General features: G+C 39.2%; 2 protein-coding genes and 1 long non-coding RNA gene across 3 annotated transcripts in view; 1 reads left to right on the forward strand and 2 right to left on the reverse strand.

Annotated features, from left to right (window-relative positions):
* The window catches only part of LOC145445807 (uncharacterized), a 116,698-nt gene that overhangs the window by 81,326 nt on the left and 14,793 nt on the right, over window positions 1-20,579 (reverse strand). The window lies entirely within an intron of this gene.
* LOC145445784 (putative phospholipase B-like 2) lies at window positions 14-2,160 on the forward strand. The gene has a single exon (XM_080323924.1). The coding sequence runs from the start codon at window positions 27-29 to the stop codon at window positions 1,653-1,655; it is 1,629 nt and encodes a 542-aa protein (XP_080180050.1). The 5' UTR covers window positions 14-26; the 3' UTR covers window positions 1,656-2,160.
* LOC145445781 (palmitoyltransferase ZDHHC17-like) lies at window positions 2,540-19,243 on the reverse strand. The gene is made up of 13 exons (XM_080323922.1): window positions 19,083-19,243; window positions 17,801-17,950; window positions 16,810-16,929; window positions 15,464-15,631; window positions 14,465-14,627; window positions 11,905-12,036; window positions 11,452-11,588; window positions 8,553-8,781; window positions 7,111-7,173; window positions 6,699-6,876; window positions 6,227-6,381; window positions 5,788-5,888; window positions 2,540-5,159 (listed from the first exon to the last, which is right to left on the reverse strand). The coding sequence occupies exons 1-13, from the start codon at window positions 19,106-19,108 to the stop codon at window positions 5,015-5,017; spliced, it is 1,767 nt and encodes a 588-aa protein (XP_080180048.1). The 5' UTR covers window positions 19,109-19,243; the 3' UTR covers window positions 2,540-5,014.

A 20,579-nucleotide genomic window follows, 5' to 3' on the forward strand; every position in this document is an offset into this window, starting at 1 on the left:
TACCTGCAGTCTAATCTGACTTCACCATGGACTGCAGTAGCTGCGCGATCGCACTTATGCTTGCGATCGTGGCATTTTCCGATGCAGAACGAGTAATCTTCACTTTGGAACACAACAGAATATCTCACCACAAATTGGAAGGTGGTCATTACAAAGAAAGTCCGCCGCCGGTGTGGGTTGTTGACACCTCGTACAATGATTCATACGATAAAATCGGGTGGGCGTTGGCAGAATTCACCATGAATCCAGATTTTGATGACGCGACGCTCGCGTACTCAGCAGGTTACGCGGAAGGCGCGCTGACTCGCTCTCGAATCGATCAGCAATGGAATAATACAATAGGAAGCTATTGTCAAGGACCAGAACTGAGCAAGTCTTGCATAAAATTGAAGACATTTCTTAAAGAAAATCTCGTCTGGATGAAAGCAATGATCGAGAAAAATCCTAAAAGCATATACTGGAACGAGGTACGCAACACGTTGCTACAAGTCCAGGGTTTGGTCGATGGCTACAATAATAAAGCCACTGTCGATATGACTATTCGATTGGAACCATTTGGGTTTCTGCTATTTCAAATAAACGGAGATTTGGAAGATTTAGACGTTGCTTTAGGTCTAGATACGTATTTCAATCGAAGAGTCCTCGGGTCTGGATCATGCTCTGCTTTCATAAAGCTTGTGAAAGAATCTGACGGAGATATTGATATATTATCGGCCCACGATACTTGGTCAGACTATAACGGCATGTTGAGAATAATGAAACGTTTCAATTTTCCGTCGCACACCGAAGCGTTTTCTGGATACCCCGGTTCCATATTTTCAGGAGACGACTTTTATATTATATCTCCCGGCTTGGTGACTATGGAAACTACGAACGGGAACAGTAACAATGACCTGTGGAAGTACGTCACTCCACATAGTGTGTTTGATTGGTTGAGAAACATAGTTGCCAACAGGCTGGCTAAATCTGGCAAAGAATGGTGTTCCATCTTTGAAAAGTACAACAGCGGAACTTACAACAATCAATGGATGATCATAGATTATAATCAATTGAAAGCAAACTCCAAATCAGACATACTGTATGTTCTCGAGCAGTTACCCGGGCAGATAGAGTATAGCGATCTAACCGATGTTCTCTTAGAGAAAACGTACTGGGCTAGTTATAACGTCCCGTATTATGCGTCGATTTTCAATAATTCAGGTCTACCCGCAATGGTTGAAAAGTACGGCGATTGGTTCACTCACGATAAAAATCCGAGAGCCAAAATATTCGCTCGAGACCATACCAAAGTAAAAAACATGGATTCGCTCATTAAATTAATGAGGTACAATGATTACACTCATGACCCTGACTCAAGATGTAATTGCACTCCACCGTACAGCGCCGAAAATACAATAGCTGCTCGATCTGATCTGAACGATCCAAATGGAGTATATCCATTTGCAGCGTTACAGCAAAGAAATCACGGTGCTGTTGATGTAAAAGCGACATCGTCGTCGCTGATAAAAGGTTACGGAATGGTGGCGGAGTGTGGCCCTACTCGTGACCAACAGCCTGCGTTCCAATGGTCTACATCGCCGTATGCAAAGACATCCCATATTGGCCATCCTGATAAATTCGAGTTCAAACCAGAGCTCATAACGTGGGGGAAATAGCAATTTGTTTTTCAAAATTTACTACTGATTGGGTTTTTCACTGTATTGATTAGCGCCGCCATGACGATGTAAGTTAAATTGATGCCATTAGTGCTGGCATTCTGTCTCAGGATCCTGTTACTTTGAAGTGTTTCTAATCCCGGCCAAGATCACATGATTTTATGTAAATCAATGCTGTTGCATCTGAGGTTTTTGGACCTCTGCCAAAGATCACATGATTGTGTGATGTGATGATCATTATGAAGTATTTTCAACTATGAATTCTCCAATGTCTGAGCTCGAGATTACCGAACCACGATCTGACTCATCTGTATTGCCTACTGACACATGCCATTTCATTTTCATTGCTTGTCTTTTTTGTGATATCTTCTGTAACTTTTCATGTAGTGTGCGTGTCTATTTAAGTCTACTCAAAGTGGCTTCGACTCGTTTCTATCTTCTGCTTTTATCGTAAACTTGTGGTGTTTTAATCGATGAAATTATTAATAAACCTAAGTCATCTGAATGTGTCTGCTCCTTATCATGATTTTGATTCGTTGGTAACTCTACAATCCTACCAGAGAGTTTGAAAATTATAGATCATATCGGAAGGAGATTGTGTCTTAATACACGTAGTACAGAACGTAATGAGCAACTGACAAACTAGCTGAACTTGTCTACCTACGGCATCAATAACTTCATCTAATTTGTGTCATTCTTGTATGTTCTAATCACAATTCTAATGAATTTTTTTAACAACAAACATTCGCTCTGCCTTCAGCCTTCTAATTCTAGTCTAATTTGGTAGAAAACGGTGTCGCTGTGGCTCTAGTTCCCGATCTGATTTGGAAAAGCTGAATATTTTCTACTAGCCCAAGTCTGCTTTGTCACACCTTTCAACGAAATCAGTTTCCAATAACTTTGTTATTGCAGTAATTGTCACATATAAAAAGACATTACATGGAACACACATGCAAAACACAAGAACGTCGAGAAGATACTCTACATAAGCAAGTGGTCGCAGAGAATATCACGCCACTGATCCGTAGGTAAAGTATTATAATCTGCCATCAAGAACGCGTTTTCAAGTTGATAGCAGCAAGCAATGAGCAAATAACTACATAAATTTTGTAACTGGGAATCCATATCAAAAGTATCACAATAACTGTTGGGAGTGGATCCATTGGCAACTGTAGTAGTGTAGAGTATTCTTACTTGTCCAACCAGTACATGGTTGTTACATAACGTGGAAGAAAGCAGTATGTTCGGCGACCAGCCTTAAGTCGGTCAGGGCTATATAAAGTGTGTAACTACATATCTCAAATAAAATACCTACCATTTGTCTGCATAATCAACTACACTACAGAACGTAATCTAATCATAAAGTTTCAGAAATCATTAAAATTGTCGCATTTTTACGAAGTAGTCAGGCTGTTTCTCAGAGGTACCGAAGACAATATATGAAAAACAATAACACACATTTGTGTGAGTGTATCTCTAAGCATTTTGAACGATTTTCATATCTCATGGGACGGAAAATCATGTTATTTAAAGACTTAGTTAACAAGCCAGGATGAGATTGTCCAATGGTTCAGTATAGTGTTGACGAAATTTCACAGTAACCCTAATAATTTTCAATTTTTCGAATTCCAATTAATGAATAAGAAACCTCAAAATTAATTTTGACCATGACCAACCTACTAAAACGGTGCTATTCATGCAGATACAAATAACATTGTTTCATACCGTGACTTCAACAAAAAAAAGAGAAAATATACAATAATTTACAAAACTCCACATCCGCCAATCTGATATCCTACTAGCAGGCTTACCTAATGCCACCTCGAACTATTTTATAGTTAAAATTTGGCTTCGAGATCAGTCAATTGAAGAAATTTCGCAGTAGTCATTGGAACGAAATGGTCGATTAATTTGGACGATATTCTAAAAAGATGTCACTATACTTATATATATATACAGGCCGGCAGATTGCTAAAAGACAGTCTACAATAGCATCCACTTTCAACAGTGTTAAAGTATAAGCGAGATGCAATAGTCTGGAGACAAGATGGAGAGTATTCTGAATGGTTAGTCCTATTCATGACATGTCACGAGTCTAGGTGTGGGCAAAATGAAGTATCTGAGTAATTCGATTATGAATCGAGTATTCAGTCAAGTCGAGTGTACTCATCAAGACGTAAGAACTGTGGATGATGTGGAAAGTCGAAATATCTACCTTTTATGCAGCCGCAAAGAGTGTAATGTCATTTCTGCATCACAGATGATTTGGCGTTTTTCGACCATACCTATTTCACTGCACTTTGTGACAATGCTGTGTGTTGTTAATCTTGACTTTGCAGATATGTCATTTCCTTCGACGTAGCGTAGTATAGTTCAAAAATACCCTTTTTTTCTGGATTCACTGATTAAATTGTTAGGTTGCCTAAAAAAACGCTGTACACCAAATTTAACTCGATTCCAACTGGTAGATGTGAACGCACATGAGTATGAAAATTTCGAATTATTAAAAAAATAGGTTGTTTTTCCACAAATTTTTCTCTCAACCCCTTGAAATTGTCGAGTTATCTACAAAACCGATGCAACACGAATTTGACGCAATTCCGACCCGTACAAGCGACGTTATGAGTTTTTCATTTATAATTCCGGAATTACCCACCATCCAGGCTATTTTTGCGAATCCAAAATTTCAAATTGCAGTAACTTACGTTCTGTCGGTTGGAAGTGAGCAAAAATTGGTAAGCACCGTTCTTTTAGACAACTCGACAATTTCACGGGGTTGACAGTAAAATTTGAGAAGAAAATTTCAATTTTCTTCAAATTAATTCAACATTTTCATGCTCCAGTTGGGATCGAGCCAAATTTCGTGTGCAGCGTATATTTAGGCAACTTAACAATTTGATCAATGAATCCCTGGTGTCTGAAAAAAAATCATTGTTGAACAACCCTAGCCTTTGTATGTTTCGCATGCCGCATATGACCAATTCACAGCCTACCACAGTGGAACATAGAATCGAAACTATAATTCTGGTTGATAAATTAACTCTTAGTGGCAAGGAGCGTGTAATTTTAGTGCTTGAAAAATATCGTCTGTTACGACTCAAATCAATACAATACTCGATTCAGATCTGAGTGCTCAAATCATTCTACCCAACCCTAGTTCATTCACTACGTACACTAGTAATGTAACCACACTAGACTCAATGTATCGCCAGGTGCCGACAGACACCATCCATCCGCAAAGTTGGCGCCCGTCATAACAAACAGAAGTGTCGATAAAAGAAAAATCTCTTAAAACAAGTCCTCGATAGCATTGCGATCAAAAATTTAACCCCGTAACGGTTACGGGCACGCCGTAAACGTTACACCATTTGGTATCCGTTCGACGACTCCTTTTTATTCGCGAATTGCAAGTCCATCTGAGTCCGCCAATCGACATTGAGGGGCTTAAAGATTCCAAACATGGAGCATTCGAAGAAATCGACGATGTTGTTCAGGAAGCCACGACTGAAAATGGAACAAAAAGCGATAAAGGACTAGAACTCAGGGTTGTAACCAAGTCACAAGGCTCCATGTCACAAGCCGATATCACTTTTATAGTTTTGACTCGAGTCAAGTCGAGACATTGTCAATTCACCACCGAGTCAAGTCCATTTCCAAGTCATTGTGTTGACTGCTCAGTTTCCAGTTAAAGCCATTTTAAACCTAATTTTTATAACTCTGTTGGTGATATCGCATGGTTCGCATTCATGACATACTAATTTTCCTCACTTTTAGCAGTTTCTGGTCGCATTTTTAGCAGTTTCTGGTCGCATTTTCAAGTACCAGTAAAGACGAAATCCCAATAGTGTGGTTACTTTACTATTCTTCCAAATTACAATAAAATGTCGGTCTTGGCCATCTGAGTCTCGAGTCAAAAGACTTGGTTCGAGTCATGCGCAATGACTCGAGTCCAAGCCGAGTCAATACACAGATTGACTCAAGTCAAGTCAAGTCATCAGAAAATCGTGACTAGACTCATTACAACCTTATTAGAACTACCCAAAAACCATGCAACAACTACATTTGTAGTTTGTGCAAGTCCGATCAAGATATAAAATCACAAGTTTCAAGAATTTCAGATAGCGATACGTACTCGAACGGACTCTTGATTAAATTTCCATGCTGCGACGTTTCAAAGTGGGCGTATCTTCCGGCGTTCATTCTCTCATTTGTTGTCACTCCGAGCCATAATATCTGAATAGCAGCATTATTTAAATCTCAGAATTTAAACGAGCGCCACTGAAGCTAAGATCACCGCAAACTAAAAGTGAGCAGGGGCACAACGATCAGTGTGCTCGAATCCAAGTCGAGTGTCGATAGTAATCATAATCAACTTTTTCGAATAAACAATATAAAGTACAACTACAGCTATAATTCGTGTTGATCAATTAGCTCTTGAATGGCTAGGAGCATAAAATTTTGAAACTCGAAAGAATCATCTCACCCCACTCAATTTGAATCATTACAATTACTACTCAGTACGCAAATCATTGTGCCAAACCCTAGCCGCAAGCCGCGTCGATTCAACCGACCTGATAAAGCTGGCACAGAAGCAAGAGAGACACCCATATCGTGTGGATCGTCACGTTCACGAATATCCAGAACACCCACGGTGAACAGGTCGGATAGGCCATCAACACATCCAGCCCGGCTGGACTTGCAGGCCGCGGGCAGACAGCGTGCCAGTCTGAATTTAAGAACAGATGTAACATAGATAACAGGCAACATAATCCTCATTGATTGGCTAGCGATTAGGGTTACCATATATTGAGATCGGAATAAGACGACGCTTTTCACAATTCACTAAAGATATGTAAATGGGCCAGAAAACCAGTAATTTATTTTTACAGGAAATATTATTGGAGCGAAATTTGGTGTGCAACCGAACAATTTAATCAGCGAATCCCCAGAATCCAAAAAGAATAGGTAATTTTTAATAACCCTACTACTGCCCACCTATGAATATGGCAAATAGCAAAATTTAGCAAAATCGGGCATGCTCACATTTGAAGCAAGCCCAGACGTTCCACGTCAACATCCCGAGCAGAAAGAAGAGATAGCCGATAAAGTATCTGTGATTTCCCGAGCCCACCGCGTTGTAAACCCACGGACAGAAGTGGTCGAACTTTGCGATGCATTTGTTCGTCACGCAACAATGCTTCGAACGCACGGGTTTCAGAATCTGAAGACAAAGCGATTGCTTTATTTCATAACAAATTATCACGAGAGCCCGACCGATTCCGATAGCAGCGATATAGTTCTATGACTCCCTACTACAATGCTGTGACATCACAAATACAGCCGATACGTTTTAATTGTTTTACCTGTAATTGATGATAACGATACTTATTCCAAAGTGCAATACTGACCCGATATTATCGAGTTCTACTTATCACAGCACAATCTAAGTTCTCACCATGCATGAACTGCAAAATCTTTCCATATCAAGAGAGTTGCTCTCGGCTGCTCTGATTATAGTCTGCAACAAGGTAAAGATGACAGAGGTTATTAACTACAGATATGCAATGCAAATCATTCAGTGCTGCTCAATACAGTTGGTCAAAAACATGTTTTTTCAAAATTTTACTTCCAAAATTTACTGGTACCTGGTTTTTCAATATTCAAGTGGCTGGTGGCTGAAATTATTCAGTTGCATAGTATGAAAAAAAATTAAAACATGTTAGCTCCTTATAGGTTTGCTTCTACTGGTTGGAATTGAACCGAATTTGGTGTGCAGCATTTTTTTAACCAACCTAGTAATTTGAACAAATAGCTGATAAAATTTGAAAAAAAATATTTTTGAATAACCTTATTGCTCATGAATAGTATAAAATCAGAGATGATCAATCATTTTTCCCGAGGGACCAATTAAGAAGCAAAATATTGCGATAGCCGATCCCAAAATTTCTCGCTCGATAGAATGCTGTTGCCATCACCGAAGCTGGTTCAGTTAGCGAGGAATAGCGATGTTTGACACCAGCGAATAGTTTTTCATTTTTAGGGAAAACAATAACAATATTTTGAAACTGAAATCAATTTCAGCATTTCCAAATGCTTTACTTTGCGTTCATCCGAAATCTAAAATCAGACCACGGGCTGCAAAATATGATATGACGGGCTGCGTGTTGGTGACCCCCTGTACTATACAAAAACAGTATGACTGTAGTTGGAACCAACATTTATAGACCAATCCAACACACGATAAAATAATAACTTATCATCACATAGCAAATATCACATTACTTTTGTATGGTTTTATGTATATATTTGTGGTATTCAACTTCGGCTACAGTTCAAACCTTGTTGCCAACGTTACATTACGAATTACACGGTCTGCGACTTCAATTGTTTGCAGTATTAGTTTCATTTTCAGTCTTGATTAAGCAAACACCACGAGTATTACATTCCCTGTATCTACGTACCCATGGCACATAAATAACTAGGCCTCAAAGTACAAACATTTCCAGTTTGGAGAAACTTTTTGAGGTACAGAACTTCAACACTTCAATATACAATTGAATAGTATATTCATATTGAAACCAACCTCAATATATTCGTCTGAGACTCGCCAGGGGTAGTCGTTAGCAACTAATAGAGAATTGGAGAGAACATTGTGTATCGACAATCGTATCACAAAATATGACGATAGCATGATACGATTACCCCTGACGAGTGTCAGCCCAAAATATGCGGGGTTATTTCAATATGAATATACAAAAAACTGTGTAGCTATAATTCTAATTTCATTCTTATTTGGAAAGCTGAAAATGTTCTAGCCAAATACACACAGTATTCAGAGTGCCCTTCGTACATCGCATACCTGTCGGACTACTTCAAACAGTCCCAATAAAAACTCACCCTTTTCTTTTGCTCCACCTGACTCGTGATAATGCCCGGGTCCGACATCATAGCTTTGTAAAAGAAGTAGAACATCGCGGGGGTGAAGACAAGAAAGAGCGTTTTCGCGAAAAAAGAAGAAATAACGGGCCAGAAGAAAAAAAACGAAGTCAGGTACACCCAGAACTTTGTCGAGAACGAGATGCAAATCGGAAAGGTGTGGGTCATCTGGGCGCTGCCGATGCAGAACCTGAAACAGACATATCAAACCGTTTCAAACTTATCGCGAGTACGGTTGGGCATTGGGAAAACTGGAGTAACTGAGTGATTTGAGTATAAGCCTTTGAGTCGGACTCGAGTCGCACGTTTTTGTTGACTTGACTTGAGTCATTTTCTTAAATATTAAAACTGTTTCGACTCGAGTCAATGACACATTCTACATGAATTATTCGAGTCTCGTATATCAGGATTGATGATTGAAAAATAGACCCGGAAACTGTATTTTATCTGTTTCGATGAACAAGTTTAGAGTGATAAAAAAGAGTGTGTTACGAATCCGAGGTTTTCAATATCACCCGACAGTCTCACAGAAGCGAGTTAAACCTGAACACTGGGGCTGTTAAAAAAACATACTCTTTCTTCAGATTTCACTGGCTACTTGATAAAGTTGTTAGGTTAGTGAAAACAACACTGCACAACAACTTTGATTCAATTCGAACCAGTAGAAGCGGTTTTCTTGCAGTAGAAAGTTTTGAATTTATCATTAAAAAAACAAATTTTTAAAGTTTTTCCGTCAAACCCATAAAATTGTCAGGCTGTCAGTAGAGATGATGCACACCAAATTTGGCTCAATTCCAACCACTAGAAGCCAAGTTAAAGCAGTAAAAAAATTTGGATTTGAATAAAATAGTATTTACTGTGGCTAAATCTTCAATTATTTATTATAAAATCATGGAATTCCTATTTTTCTACTGCAACAAACACTATGACTTGGACTCGGACTCGAGTTTCAACATTACGACTCCCTGACTTGACTCAGTGGTTGAATTGAAAATGCCTCGACTTGTCAAAACTAGGTCTATAAAAGTCAAATTGCCTTATCACTCAGAACCTTGCGACTTGGTTACAATCCTGTTGTGGGATCATAGCAGTGTTGGGATCAAGTCACTACCTTCGAGTCACGAGTCTTTTCGAGTCATTGCACATTTTGACTCGAGTCAAGTCAAGTCAATCGATTTTTGAAGGTGACTTGAGTCAAGTCAAGTCAATCGATTTTTGAAGGTGACTCGAGTCAAGTCAAGTCAAGTCACGAGTCAAGTCACAATTCAAGTCAAGTTGCCTTTTGGAAGTATGAGGCATGATTACGTCATTGCATTTTGATAGGTGTCTGAAATACAGATTGAGTGGTCATTAATTTTGAGCTGATGAACGAATATAGAGTTAAATATACACGCAAGAAGGCGTTGTATCGCTCACATACACGTATAATTGCTAACCTACGTGAGTAATTTAGCCTCAGTTTATAGTTACCAGCCAAACTAGAGAATAGAGAATCAAATTGATAAGATACAACACCTAATCCATTTACAAATTGATATGATACAATTCGAGCCTGCGCCAATCGTTGAGGACTATAATAAACAATATGCGAATCCAATTTCAGTAAAACAATAGGTTTGGTTAAGATAAGAACAGAGAACAGAAATAGACATTTCTCTATTGAATTACTTTACTATACCAGTTTACGACAACGTAAGCTGTAAGCTTCGATCACTTCATTTGCGGTCAATTTATTTGTGAGAGAACAATGGAGGCTCACTAAAACGGACGATCATTGAGTGATTGGTTGCTCTCACGGGTTACACCAGCGTTTCGCGGACAATCCGAACATATGCAAGATACAGTGATTTTGATCGACACCGATTACTTGATGACTTGAAATTGACTCGTGAATTTTGCTCCGAGTCACGAGTCAATCCTCCTTTCTGATACGCCGAGTCAAGTCAAGTCATTATAGTAAGGTGACTCGAGTCAAGTCAAGTCATGCGAAAAAGGTGACTCGAGTCATCCCAACACTGGATCATAGCAGTACGGTTGACCTTTTATGCGACCACAAAGCATATAATGCCAGATCTAGCTCGCATTACTGGTAATTCAGTCTTTTTTGGACCATGCCAATTTCATCGCACTTTGTGACAACGCTGCATGTCGATAACGAATGCACAGATACGTCATTCCCAGTAACGTGTGTAGATTAGTACTATTAAATAGTATATTCATATTGAAATGAACCCGAATATTTTCGGCTGACACTCGTCAGGGGTAATCGTCAGCAACTAGTAGAGAATTGGAAAGAACATTGTATATCAACAATCGTATCACAAAATATGACGTCACCAGCATGAAAGAGAGAGTGTTCAATGTACTATTTTTAGGTGGTACACGAACTCCTTTTGTTGACAGAGTTTTGGTTGGTGTATTTTGATAAACTCTGTCAACAAAAGGAGTTCGTGTACCACCTAAAAATAGTACATTGAACACTCTCTCTTTCATGCTGGTGACGTCATATTTTGTGATACGATTGTTGATATACAATGTTCTTTCCAATTCTCTACTAGTTGCTGACGATTACCCCTGACGAGTGTCAGCCGAAAATATTCGGGTTCATTTCAATATGAATATACTATTTAATTGTATATTGAAGTTCTGTACCTCCAAGAAACTCTTCAGATTAGTACTACATGTTTCGTAAGCTGCGATACGACAAATTGAGGTTTCAAGGCTTTCACAGTGAAAAATAGCATCGATACTATAATTCTTGTTGATAAATGACTCAAATCATTACAATTAATACACAATTCAGATTAGAATACTCGAATCACCGTGTCTGGTCCTAATCAAACAGAAGAATATCGCTTACACTGCCATCGTGTGGATCACGCCGTACGAGAGAACGAAAAATACGAATTTCATGAGCCACGTCGACGCCAGGTTGAATATGTATCCGATAATAAATATTGCAAAAAATGCCGTCAGCAACGCGAGTCTTTTTCTCCACTGCAGAATGAAACGTTAAATTGATACGGGTTTACCAAGTTAAAATATTGTGCCAAATCACAGCGAGGGTTTGAGCGAGTCGGAAACCATCTTTGCGAAATTAATTGCCCATTTGGGTAGTTCAAAAACAGCCTTTTTTCACTAATTAGATTGTTAGGCTGCCTAAAAAAACAGTACACACTGCGGCAGATCCAGATGAAAATTTCAAATTTTGATAATATTAACTAATTTCGAAAATCACTTTGCGGGCCACTCAAAACCTATTTCGCGGGCCACAGGTTGGCCACCCCTGCCCTAGTGTCTCTTGCCAACGTACCTGCGTGGTTCTAAACACTCTAAGGAACGCTGGAGTTTTCGAATCTTGACTCTTCTCTTTTTTAGCGTGCGCCAACCGGCTGGTTATCCAAACGTTCTTTTTCATCTTTGCCACGTCGAGCGGAGTTTCTCCCTTGCAAAGAGGAGCAAAATTAGGTGAGTTTTCATTCAAAAATTGAGCGCAACCGATCTCTGCCTCGATTATTCAAAATTCCATGCCGTTGATGTCACACCTGGTGATGAGATCGTCGATATACAACGTTCTTTCCAATCTTCTACTAGTTGCTGACGATTACCCCTGACGGGTGTCAGCAAAAAATATTCGGGTTCATTTCAATATGAATATACTATTTGAACAGGAGCGTAGCCAGGGGGGGGGTTTCGGGGGTCGAAACTCTCTCCTTTAGAAACGCGAAACACCCTCCTTTAGAAACGCGAAACCTTGCTCTTTTTAAATGACCGCTCTGACGCTAATACTCGTTTGCAATTCAATAAGTCATATTATCAGTATTGCGCGCAGCGAATTAACGAAAGGCGCAGCCAATTAACGAAAGACGTGTTGCTAATTAGCGAGATTCGTCTGTGCGCATTGCACTGCACAATGTAACGCGCCGCGACACGATCCCCCCCCGATGAGATGATTGGCGAAATCAGGTCATTCATTGTCGTGTGTTTGGCAATCATTACTAGCCTGATTTACCGCGTCTCCAACAAGCCTAATTCCGCTGGCTTGAATAATCACATCTGCAATAGGCCCTGTGCGCACGATATCGTCACTGGCCTTCACAATCACATCTGCATTGGCTTGGTGTGCACGATATCTTCGTAGGCCTACACAATCGCATCTGGAATACGCCTAGTACTTAAGATATCGCTAGCCTAACTACAGCGTCTTGGGCCTACGATGCTTTGGCTCCTATTTCTCGATGGCTTAGATAAAATGCTATTAAGTATATGCTGATTAGTGATTGTGATTAAAGAGTGACATCTCGTAACTGAATGACATCGAATGTCCGCAATCATGTTCGACGCGTGCGTACATGCGTAATTGATTTCCACTAGTCTTCAGTTATAGTCCAGTAGGCTTGAGTTGTAAGAGGTAAAGGTTTCAACCACCTGAAATCGGCGTCATTATAGCACATATTCCATAAAAACTCGTACATTTTCACTTGCCCAAATCGTCGCCGAGGCTACGTAAGACGCAAGACGCATTGATGAGCGGGCGTATCTAATTGTTGGACGCTTTGACAAGCGCGCAAATTTAATTGTTCAGCGCGTTGATAAGCGCGCGTGTTCGACGCGTGGGTATTTCATTGTTCACGACAGATCAGGGAGTCGCTAATTAACAGCACTTCCGGACTCGTCGACAAGCTTATCATACGCCTATAATCGCCAACACGGGGATGTTGTATAATCGTTATTTACGCATCGCATGTACTTGACCCTAATGAGTCAATGCTATGTTACTAAATTCGGGAAAAATCGAAAACCCCCCCCTTATTTTTCGGCTGGCTACGCGCCTGTGTGTGCTTCACACTGGTCGCCAGCGAATTTGCCTTTAGAAATGTCATGAGTAGCATCATTATAAAAGTGATGCATCAATACTGTACTAATAAATTCGAAAACAAACATTTCACTGAACAAGAGTGTGCAATGTGCTTGTGCATTAAGGTATACGACACTTGGTATTAACGTGTTAATGTATCCGGGTTAGTGGTTAGCGGCAAAGTTGGAAAACTAGCAATTTTTCCAAATTAGATTAGAATTAGAACTACTGAATTCACAAAATTTATAGTATTGAATGAAATTCCAAATTATAAAGAAACAGATCAGAAATCAAGTTAATTTGGCTTGTTTCGCACTGTACGGTTTTCCTGTTGCATTTTCAGGAAAAGCAGAAATTAGATTTGAATTAAAACGAGCGTAGAAACATTTCACAAATTTTCACAGAATTAGATTATCGGCATTTCGCTAGAATTATATTCACAGCTAGAATTATATTCGGGTAGGTTAGCATTAGGGGTCGCCACATTTATAATTCCCTGGTAACCTTCACGCAGGGTTGTAACCAAGTCACAAGGCTCCCACAGTCACAAGTCAATCTCACTTTTATACTTTTGACTCGAGTCATTCTCAATTCACCACAGAGTCAAGTCCGAGTCCTAGTCATCAAGCAGATGGTCGAGCCCAAGTCCTTGTGTTGACTGTTCAGTTTCCAGTAAGAGTCTTATTGAACCCACTTTATATAAGTCGGTTTGGTGATATCGAATGGTATGCATTTATAGTGTACCAATTTCCTTCATTTTTAGTAGTTTATGGTCGCATTTTCAATTACCAGTACCAATAAACGAAATCCAAATAGGGTGGTTACTTTACTATGCTTCGAAATTACATTGAAATGTCAGTCTTCACTGTCCGAGTCTCGAGTCATGCGCGTCGAGTCAGTACACAGATTGACTTGAGTCGAGTCATTTCCGTATTTTGAGAAAATAACTCCAGTCAAGTCGATAGTCATCAGAAAATCGTGACTCGAGTCATTACAATCCCGCCTCCACGCTTACCCTCTCGTTTTTGGCTTCAATATCAGCTCCAGCCTTCAGCAATGCAGTGATAACGTTCGAGTTTGACGACTGAGCAGCGAAATGAAGCGCTGTATTGCGCTGGGCGCGGTCTTGATCGTTAACGCTTGCACCCAACGACAGTAACATCCTGGTCGGGTCAATTCTGGAAAGCGCAAATAGTAACAGTTTGGTTTAATTCCAACGAGCTGAAGGGAAGTTATTGCAGTAAAAAATTTAGGATTTGAAAAAGTAGTATCAATGGTAGGAAATTCTTTCATTATTTAAGATATAACTACCAAGAGTAAACACTATGTTTTCTAATCAAAAGTTTTCTGCTGCAATAACTTTGCTTCCGCTGATTGGAATTGGGTGAAATTTTATATACGGTACATCGTTTTCCTAGACAACCCAACAGTTTCATGGGGAGTTAGCAAAATTTTAAAATTTTAATTACAATTTATATTAATAAAAGTAAATCTCAAATTTTCTTTTTTGTAGCAATGTTTCTACACCTATCAGATGGAATTGAGCAAAATCTGGTGCAGGGCGGTAATCAAGTCACAAGGTCCCGAGTCACAAGTCAATCTTACTATTTGACTCGAGTCAAGTCCGAGTTCATGTCAGTGAGTAGAGGGTTGAGTCCAAGTCATTGCGCTGACTGTTCAGTTGAGAGTTCAAGTGACTTTACTATTCTTCGAAGTTACAATAGTAGTCTTGGTCGTCCTAGTCTAGAGTCATATGACTTGGTTCGAGTCATCCACGATGACTCGAGTACAAGTCGAATCAATACACAAAGTGACTCGAGTCATTTTACGCATTCGAAAACATGACTCGAGTCAAGTCGAGTCGCCAAAATATCATGACTCGAGTTGAGTCATTACAGCCTTGATCTGGTGTGCAGCATTTCAGGCAGCCTAATGATTTTATCAAGAAACCAGTTAACTAAATTAGTTTTGAACATCCCTAATCAGCATACATAAGGAAATCTATTTGAATTACCCGAAAGATCTCCACGCGGCCCACATCAGCGGCGTTTTTCCGTTAGCATCGAAAAGATCGGGGTCCACTCCTTTTGCGATGAGATACGACACGATATGATTGCGAGAGCATTGAACGGCCACGTGGATGGAGGCGCAACCTTCCGCATCACGTACATTCGGATCAGCTCTGCACATGTTCAAAAAAGTTAACAATGTATTTGATATAGAACAGTATGGTTGGCATGTGAAGGGTGAAGAAATGAGAGAAATTGCCCGAGTCAGAACTTTCGAGTAATATTGAATAACATATTCATATTAAAATAAACCCTAGTTGCTGATGATCCCTAACGTGTGTTATCCTAAAACATTCAGGTTTCTCTCAATATGAATGCATTATTCAACTAAAACTACGTACCATAACAAAATCTAATGAAATTTCTGTTTGGCTTGATATTCTCAATTCTCAATCCGAATTTCATGATTTTTTGCTATCATCCATCATTGACCCTCTGTGCAGAGCCATAGCTACGGGGGAGGGGCGGTTGCGGCGAAACTGCACTTCATAATGAATAGCACAAATCACGTTTAGTATTATGTCACCAGGTTTTCTTTACATATATTTAGGGAAAGTGAAGGAAGTCCAAAGCTAAGTGCACCAATAAATGTTGTAATATTGGTCAGTCTTGCTGCGAAGTCATTTCGACTTGATCATAATTAACTAGCACGGATGTTGAAAATGCGTGACCTTTAGCGCCCCAAAGATACAAGTTGCATGTAAACATCCACAATATTTTTCACTGTTGCTTAAGGCAGACTTGGACAACTAAATAATTCTAGTTGTCTAATTAGGCTAATGAGAACGAAATGCCGATAATCTAATTCTAATCTCATTTGTGAAATGTTTCTATGCTCTGATTTCAATAATTCTAATCTAAATTCTGATTTTACTGTAAATGCTACAGGTGAACTGTATAGTGCGATACTAACTATACCGTACAGATATTTTCTACTCTCATGCTCATAAAGATGAACTATCATTTGATATTAACGGAGCTTGATTCAATGTCAAAGTTTTAGCGAATTCAGTAATTCTAACTCAGATCTAATTTGGAAAAAACCAGCAATCGTTCTAATTTTGTATCTAACTTGGAAATATCTGTGTAGCTATAATTCTAATTCGACTCTAATTCTAAAAAAGTTTGTAGCTGTAATTCTAATTTTAATCTACTCTGGAAAAGCTGGAAATTTTCTAGTTATCCAAGTCTGACTAATGCTGACATCATAAGTTAAACATTAAAGAGATCCCACAATTATAGCTAAGAACAACACAGACATTACCGTTAATATAGAAGTTCTCAAACTCACCCGTATTGCATGAGAAGGACAACCATAGACAGGTGGCCTTCGCGAATGGCCCAATGCATCGGAGTCGCCATAAGGTCTCCGCCGAGGACATCAACAACGGCACCGGCTGAGATATAGTATCTGGGAATGAAAAAAAAAATTAGATTCAATGAAATATTAACAATTATTAGTCTCAGAACTAATATGAAGTATGATCACAATCAAATTTGTTACGACTTTTCAAGTACTGGTAGCGGTATATCTATGTTCATAACACCCATGTATAGTCATCGCGCATAGTAGGGGGTGGGCACAATTATTCAATTACTCGAATCTGAATGAAGTATTATTTTCAATGATTCAAGTCGAATAGTGAGAGATATTCTTGACTCTTGAGTACTGAAATTATACGCTCTTTGCCACAAAGATTTAATTTATCAACTAGAATTATGGATTTGATGCTATTTTCCACTTTGGAAGGCTGTAAACCTCGATTGATCGTATTATAGCATACAAACACATGTTACAAAGCCACGTTAGTGGAGACGACATATCTGTGTAGTTGTGATCAACCCACAGCATTGTCACGAAGAACAATGAAATAGGCATCGTCAAAAATGAAAGATATTCTACAATACAATGTAAAACTGGCATTCTATTTTTTCGCCGCATAAAAGGCAGCCCTACATATTTGAACTTGCATAATGTTGTGATAATAAGTGTTAATGATACTCGAAGACTAATACTCGTTTATGAATAGAATCACTTCTCACACTCAGTTTTGCCAGCCCTTCTACAACCTGTGAGTTTGACTTGGAATAATATATAGCTAACAACCTTTAACATGAAAGGTCCACTCTACAATTCAAAAATAATATCAAGTTGTGATGAAATAATGTTATGACTTATGATAAAATGAAAGATGCCTTGTCTCAGCCAATATCCAGTTGACCATATTCCTTGTAGACCTACATAACATGCAGACTTGATGTTGAAGTCCTAGGACACTCGCCTTGCTATATCCAGTCTGTTGTTGATTGAAGCCCAGTGCAGCAGAGTGATGTTGTCAGCGTCGGGAGTTCGAACATCGTAGCCAGCTTCAACCAACTCTTTACATCGTGGTAAAATACCATATTGGGTTGCTTTCACAATATCCCATTTGCTGGAAAATGAAGAATTTCATGACACTAAATTTTGGATTGTTTACGTAAATTGTAATAGAAGTGATTCAGTCAAAATTTTTCGTTAACTCGAGTGATTTTTTTAAAGGGAACATGACTGCACTCGAATTTAGTCACTCTGTGTGTTGACTCGACCTGAAAAGGAGTCATTGTGTTTGACTCAATCAAGTCACATGACTAGAGGCATTCTACATATTTCAAGTCTCCTTTATCAGGACCTATATTTGAAAATTAGGCTGAGAAACTGCGGTCTAAATTCCGTTTGCATAAACATTTTAAAAGTGGCAAAAATGATTACATTATAAATGCGAGGTCTTTGATATCACCGAAGAGTTGAAGAAAGTGGGTTGAACCTGACTTGAACTCGGACTAGAGTCACGACACCATGACTCAGTTGGTGAATTGAAAATGACTCGAATCAGAATTATAAACGTAAGATCGACTTGTGAATAGGTTACTACAACCCTGGTATATAGAAAAACAATTAAAACAGCTATGAAAACCTGTGGAATAAATATAACAGTAAATGTCAAGTTATTTTGCGCAAAAGAAGTTTGATGTTGAAAACTTCAACTCGCTAACGGCTAAATCGACATTGACAGACTGGGTGGATATAAATTGGTGATTTCAGCACAAGCACATAGCCTACATTGGTGACAATGACAAGATGACATGATCACATAGTCTGGCTGTGTCTCTTAGTAAAAGTGGCTCAAATTTACTTGACCCCGCCCCGACAATGATGATTAATTGATGGCATCATAAAAGCAGCGATGAATCTCCAAGGTTGAGTAATTTAATAAAAAATAAAACATAGTGTGAGCACAGGACACCGATTCCATACAGGCCGTAAATAACCATGCCGAATGGTGGAGCCGGAAAGAAAATTGAAATCATAGAAAAACTGATTTTCCGCATGATACCCAGCCCGACAGGCCTACTAAGCTGAGTAAGCTGCCAAAATATGAGAAAATTACGGTACAAATCGACATTATGGGTGGTGAGCAACGCTTATATAGCCTATCCGTCGGCCGTCGGGTGCGCCGTATAGCCGTTATGTTATAAAGTTCGCATTCTCACAGTCTCACAAAGGATTAATACTAAAATGAATACCTGTATTCTTCAGGACTTATATTCATCTTCTCGTTGTTATCCAATCATCAAAATCTTTGACGACAGAAGCTCAAAACCAGGAATAAAGAACAAGGGAATGATGCGACGCATTCAAAAATATCAGAATTTCAACCATTAACTTTTAAAAGCGCGACTAATGTGCATGTTACGGCATTCATCCATTCTATCGAGGTATCATATAATAATCGGTATTAGTGGCGGGTCCATTACACTTTTCATATACAATATGTACAATTGTACAATGACATACTCAAGACATAATGTTTTAAAAGGGGGTCACAATTTTGTGATATTTAGAAATAATTATTTTCTCTATCAAAAACTTTTCCACATTTATAGCAGAGAGAGACGACAACGCGTTTGGATTCGAACGGAATTGCAATACAAACGGGTAGCATCAATAGGCCTGGTTACATGTTCGACTCGACTTGGCGTTCAAGTCGTCTCCAGTGACGTCACGTCTCATCTCCAAGCTGACTCGTTAAAGGGCCCTGTTTACATGATCCTTCAGGAAGCTGTATCGTGGACAAATATACAAATATATATAATAATATAAATACAAATATATATTCGTAGTAAGTTTGGTGGGCGAAGGTACAACGACAATGTGTGTTAGGTCGTACTCTGAAACGTTTCTTATCCTCGAAATTAACGAGGATGATGAGATACTCATAATATCGATGTTTGTAGAGGAGAATAATCTTGTTCATATCATGATTGTAGAGGAAAACAACAAGTATAACTTATCAGCTAGCTTTTTCGGCGTCAACGAAGATGGGCCGTGGAGTATAGGCGGGAGTAACGACTGTTTTGATATGTCAGGCATCACTTGTCGATGCGATTAAATTAGGGTCATTAACACTCAAGTGACCCACTTGCAAACCCAATGTGGCCTCTAGTTGTTCGGCCGCTCCTCTGTAACAGACTACCCAATGTATGCCGGTGACGTAAGAGTCAGTCACGATACAGCAACTACTGCAGAGATTTTATTGAAGCATCTTGTCGGCATGATATACCAAATAGGAAGTTAACAATACCAAGAATGTCTATAAAAACGGTCATAAAGAGCAATATAGAGCACTACTACTAAATTGCTACCCACCAATTAAACTTTGAGAAGTGCCAATTTCAGCACCCTCACAAACACATTGGCTACCATGAATACAATATCAAAACGGCAAGCTGAAAATCGTGAATACCCGCACGACCGCATCATATCAGCAGAACACTATAACCCAGAACTAAAAACAAAGCAATAATCCTAACACCGCTGCGCTTCATCATCACCAGGAGAGGCACAAATCTCCATATCATCCACCCGGGAGAGACACCAGCTCCATCCCATCACATGCGCGCTCACATCAGTTTATCCAGTGGAACAGTGGGCCTATGTACGAAATGCAGCAATCGTTCATGTATTCCCGTATCGATATAGCACACTGCAAGGCCGCTTCTTCCATCAGTTCACTATGCATG

Source organism: Botryllus schlosseri, chromosome 9 (assembly GCF_051294905.1).
Source record: "Botryllus schlosseri isolate E-star chromosome 9, Bs_hap1, whole genome shotgun sequence".
Classification (NCBI taxonomy): Eukaryota; Metazoa; Chordata; class Ascidiacea; order Stolidobranchia; family Styelidae; genus Botryllus; species Botryllus schlosseri.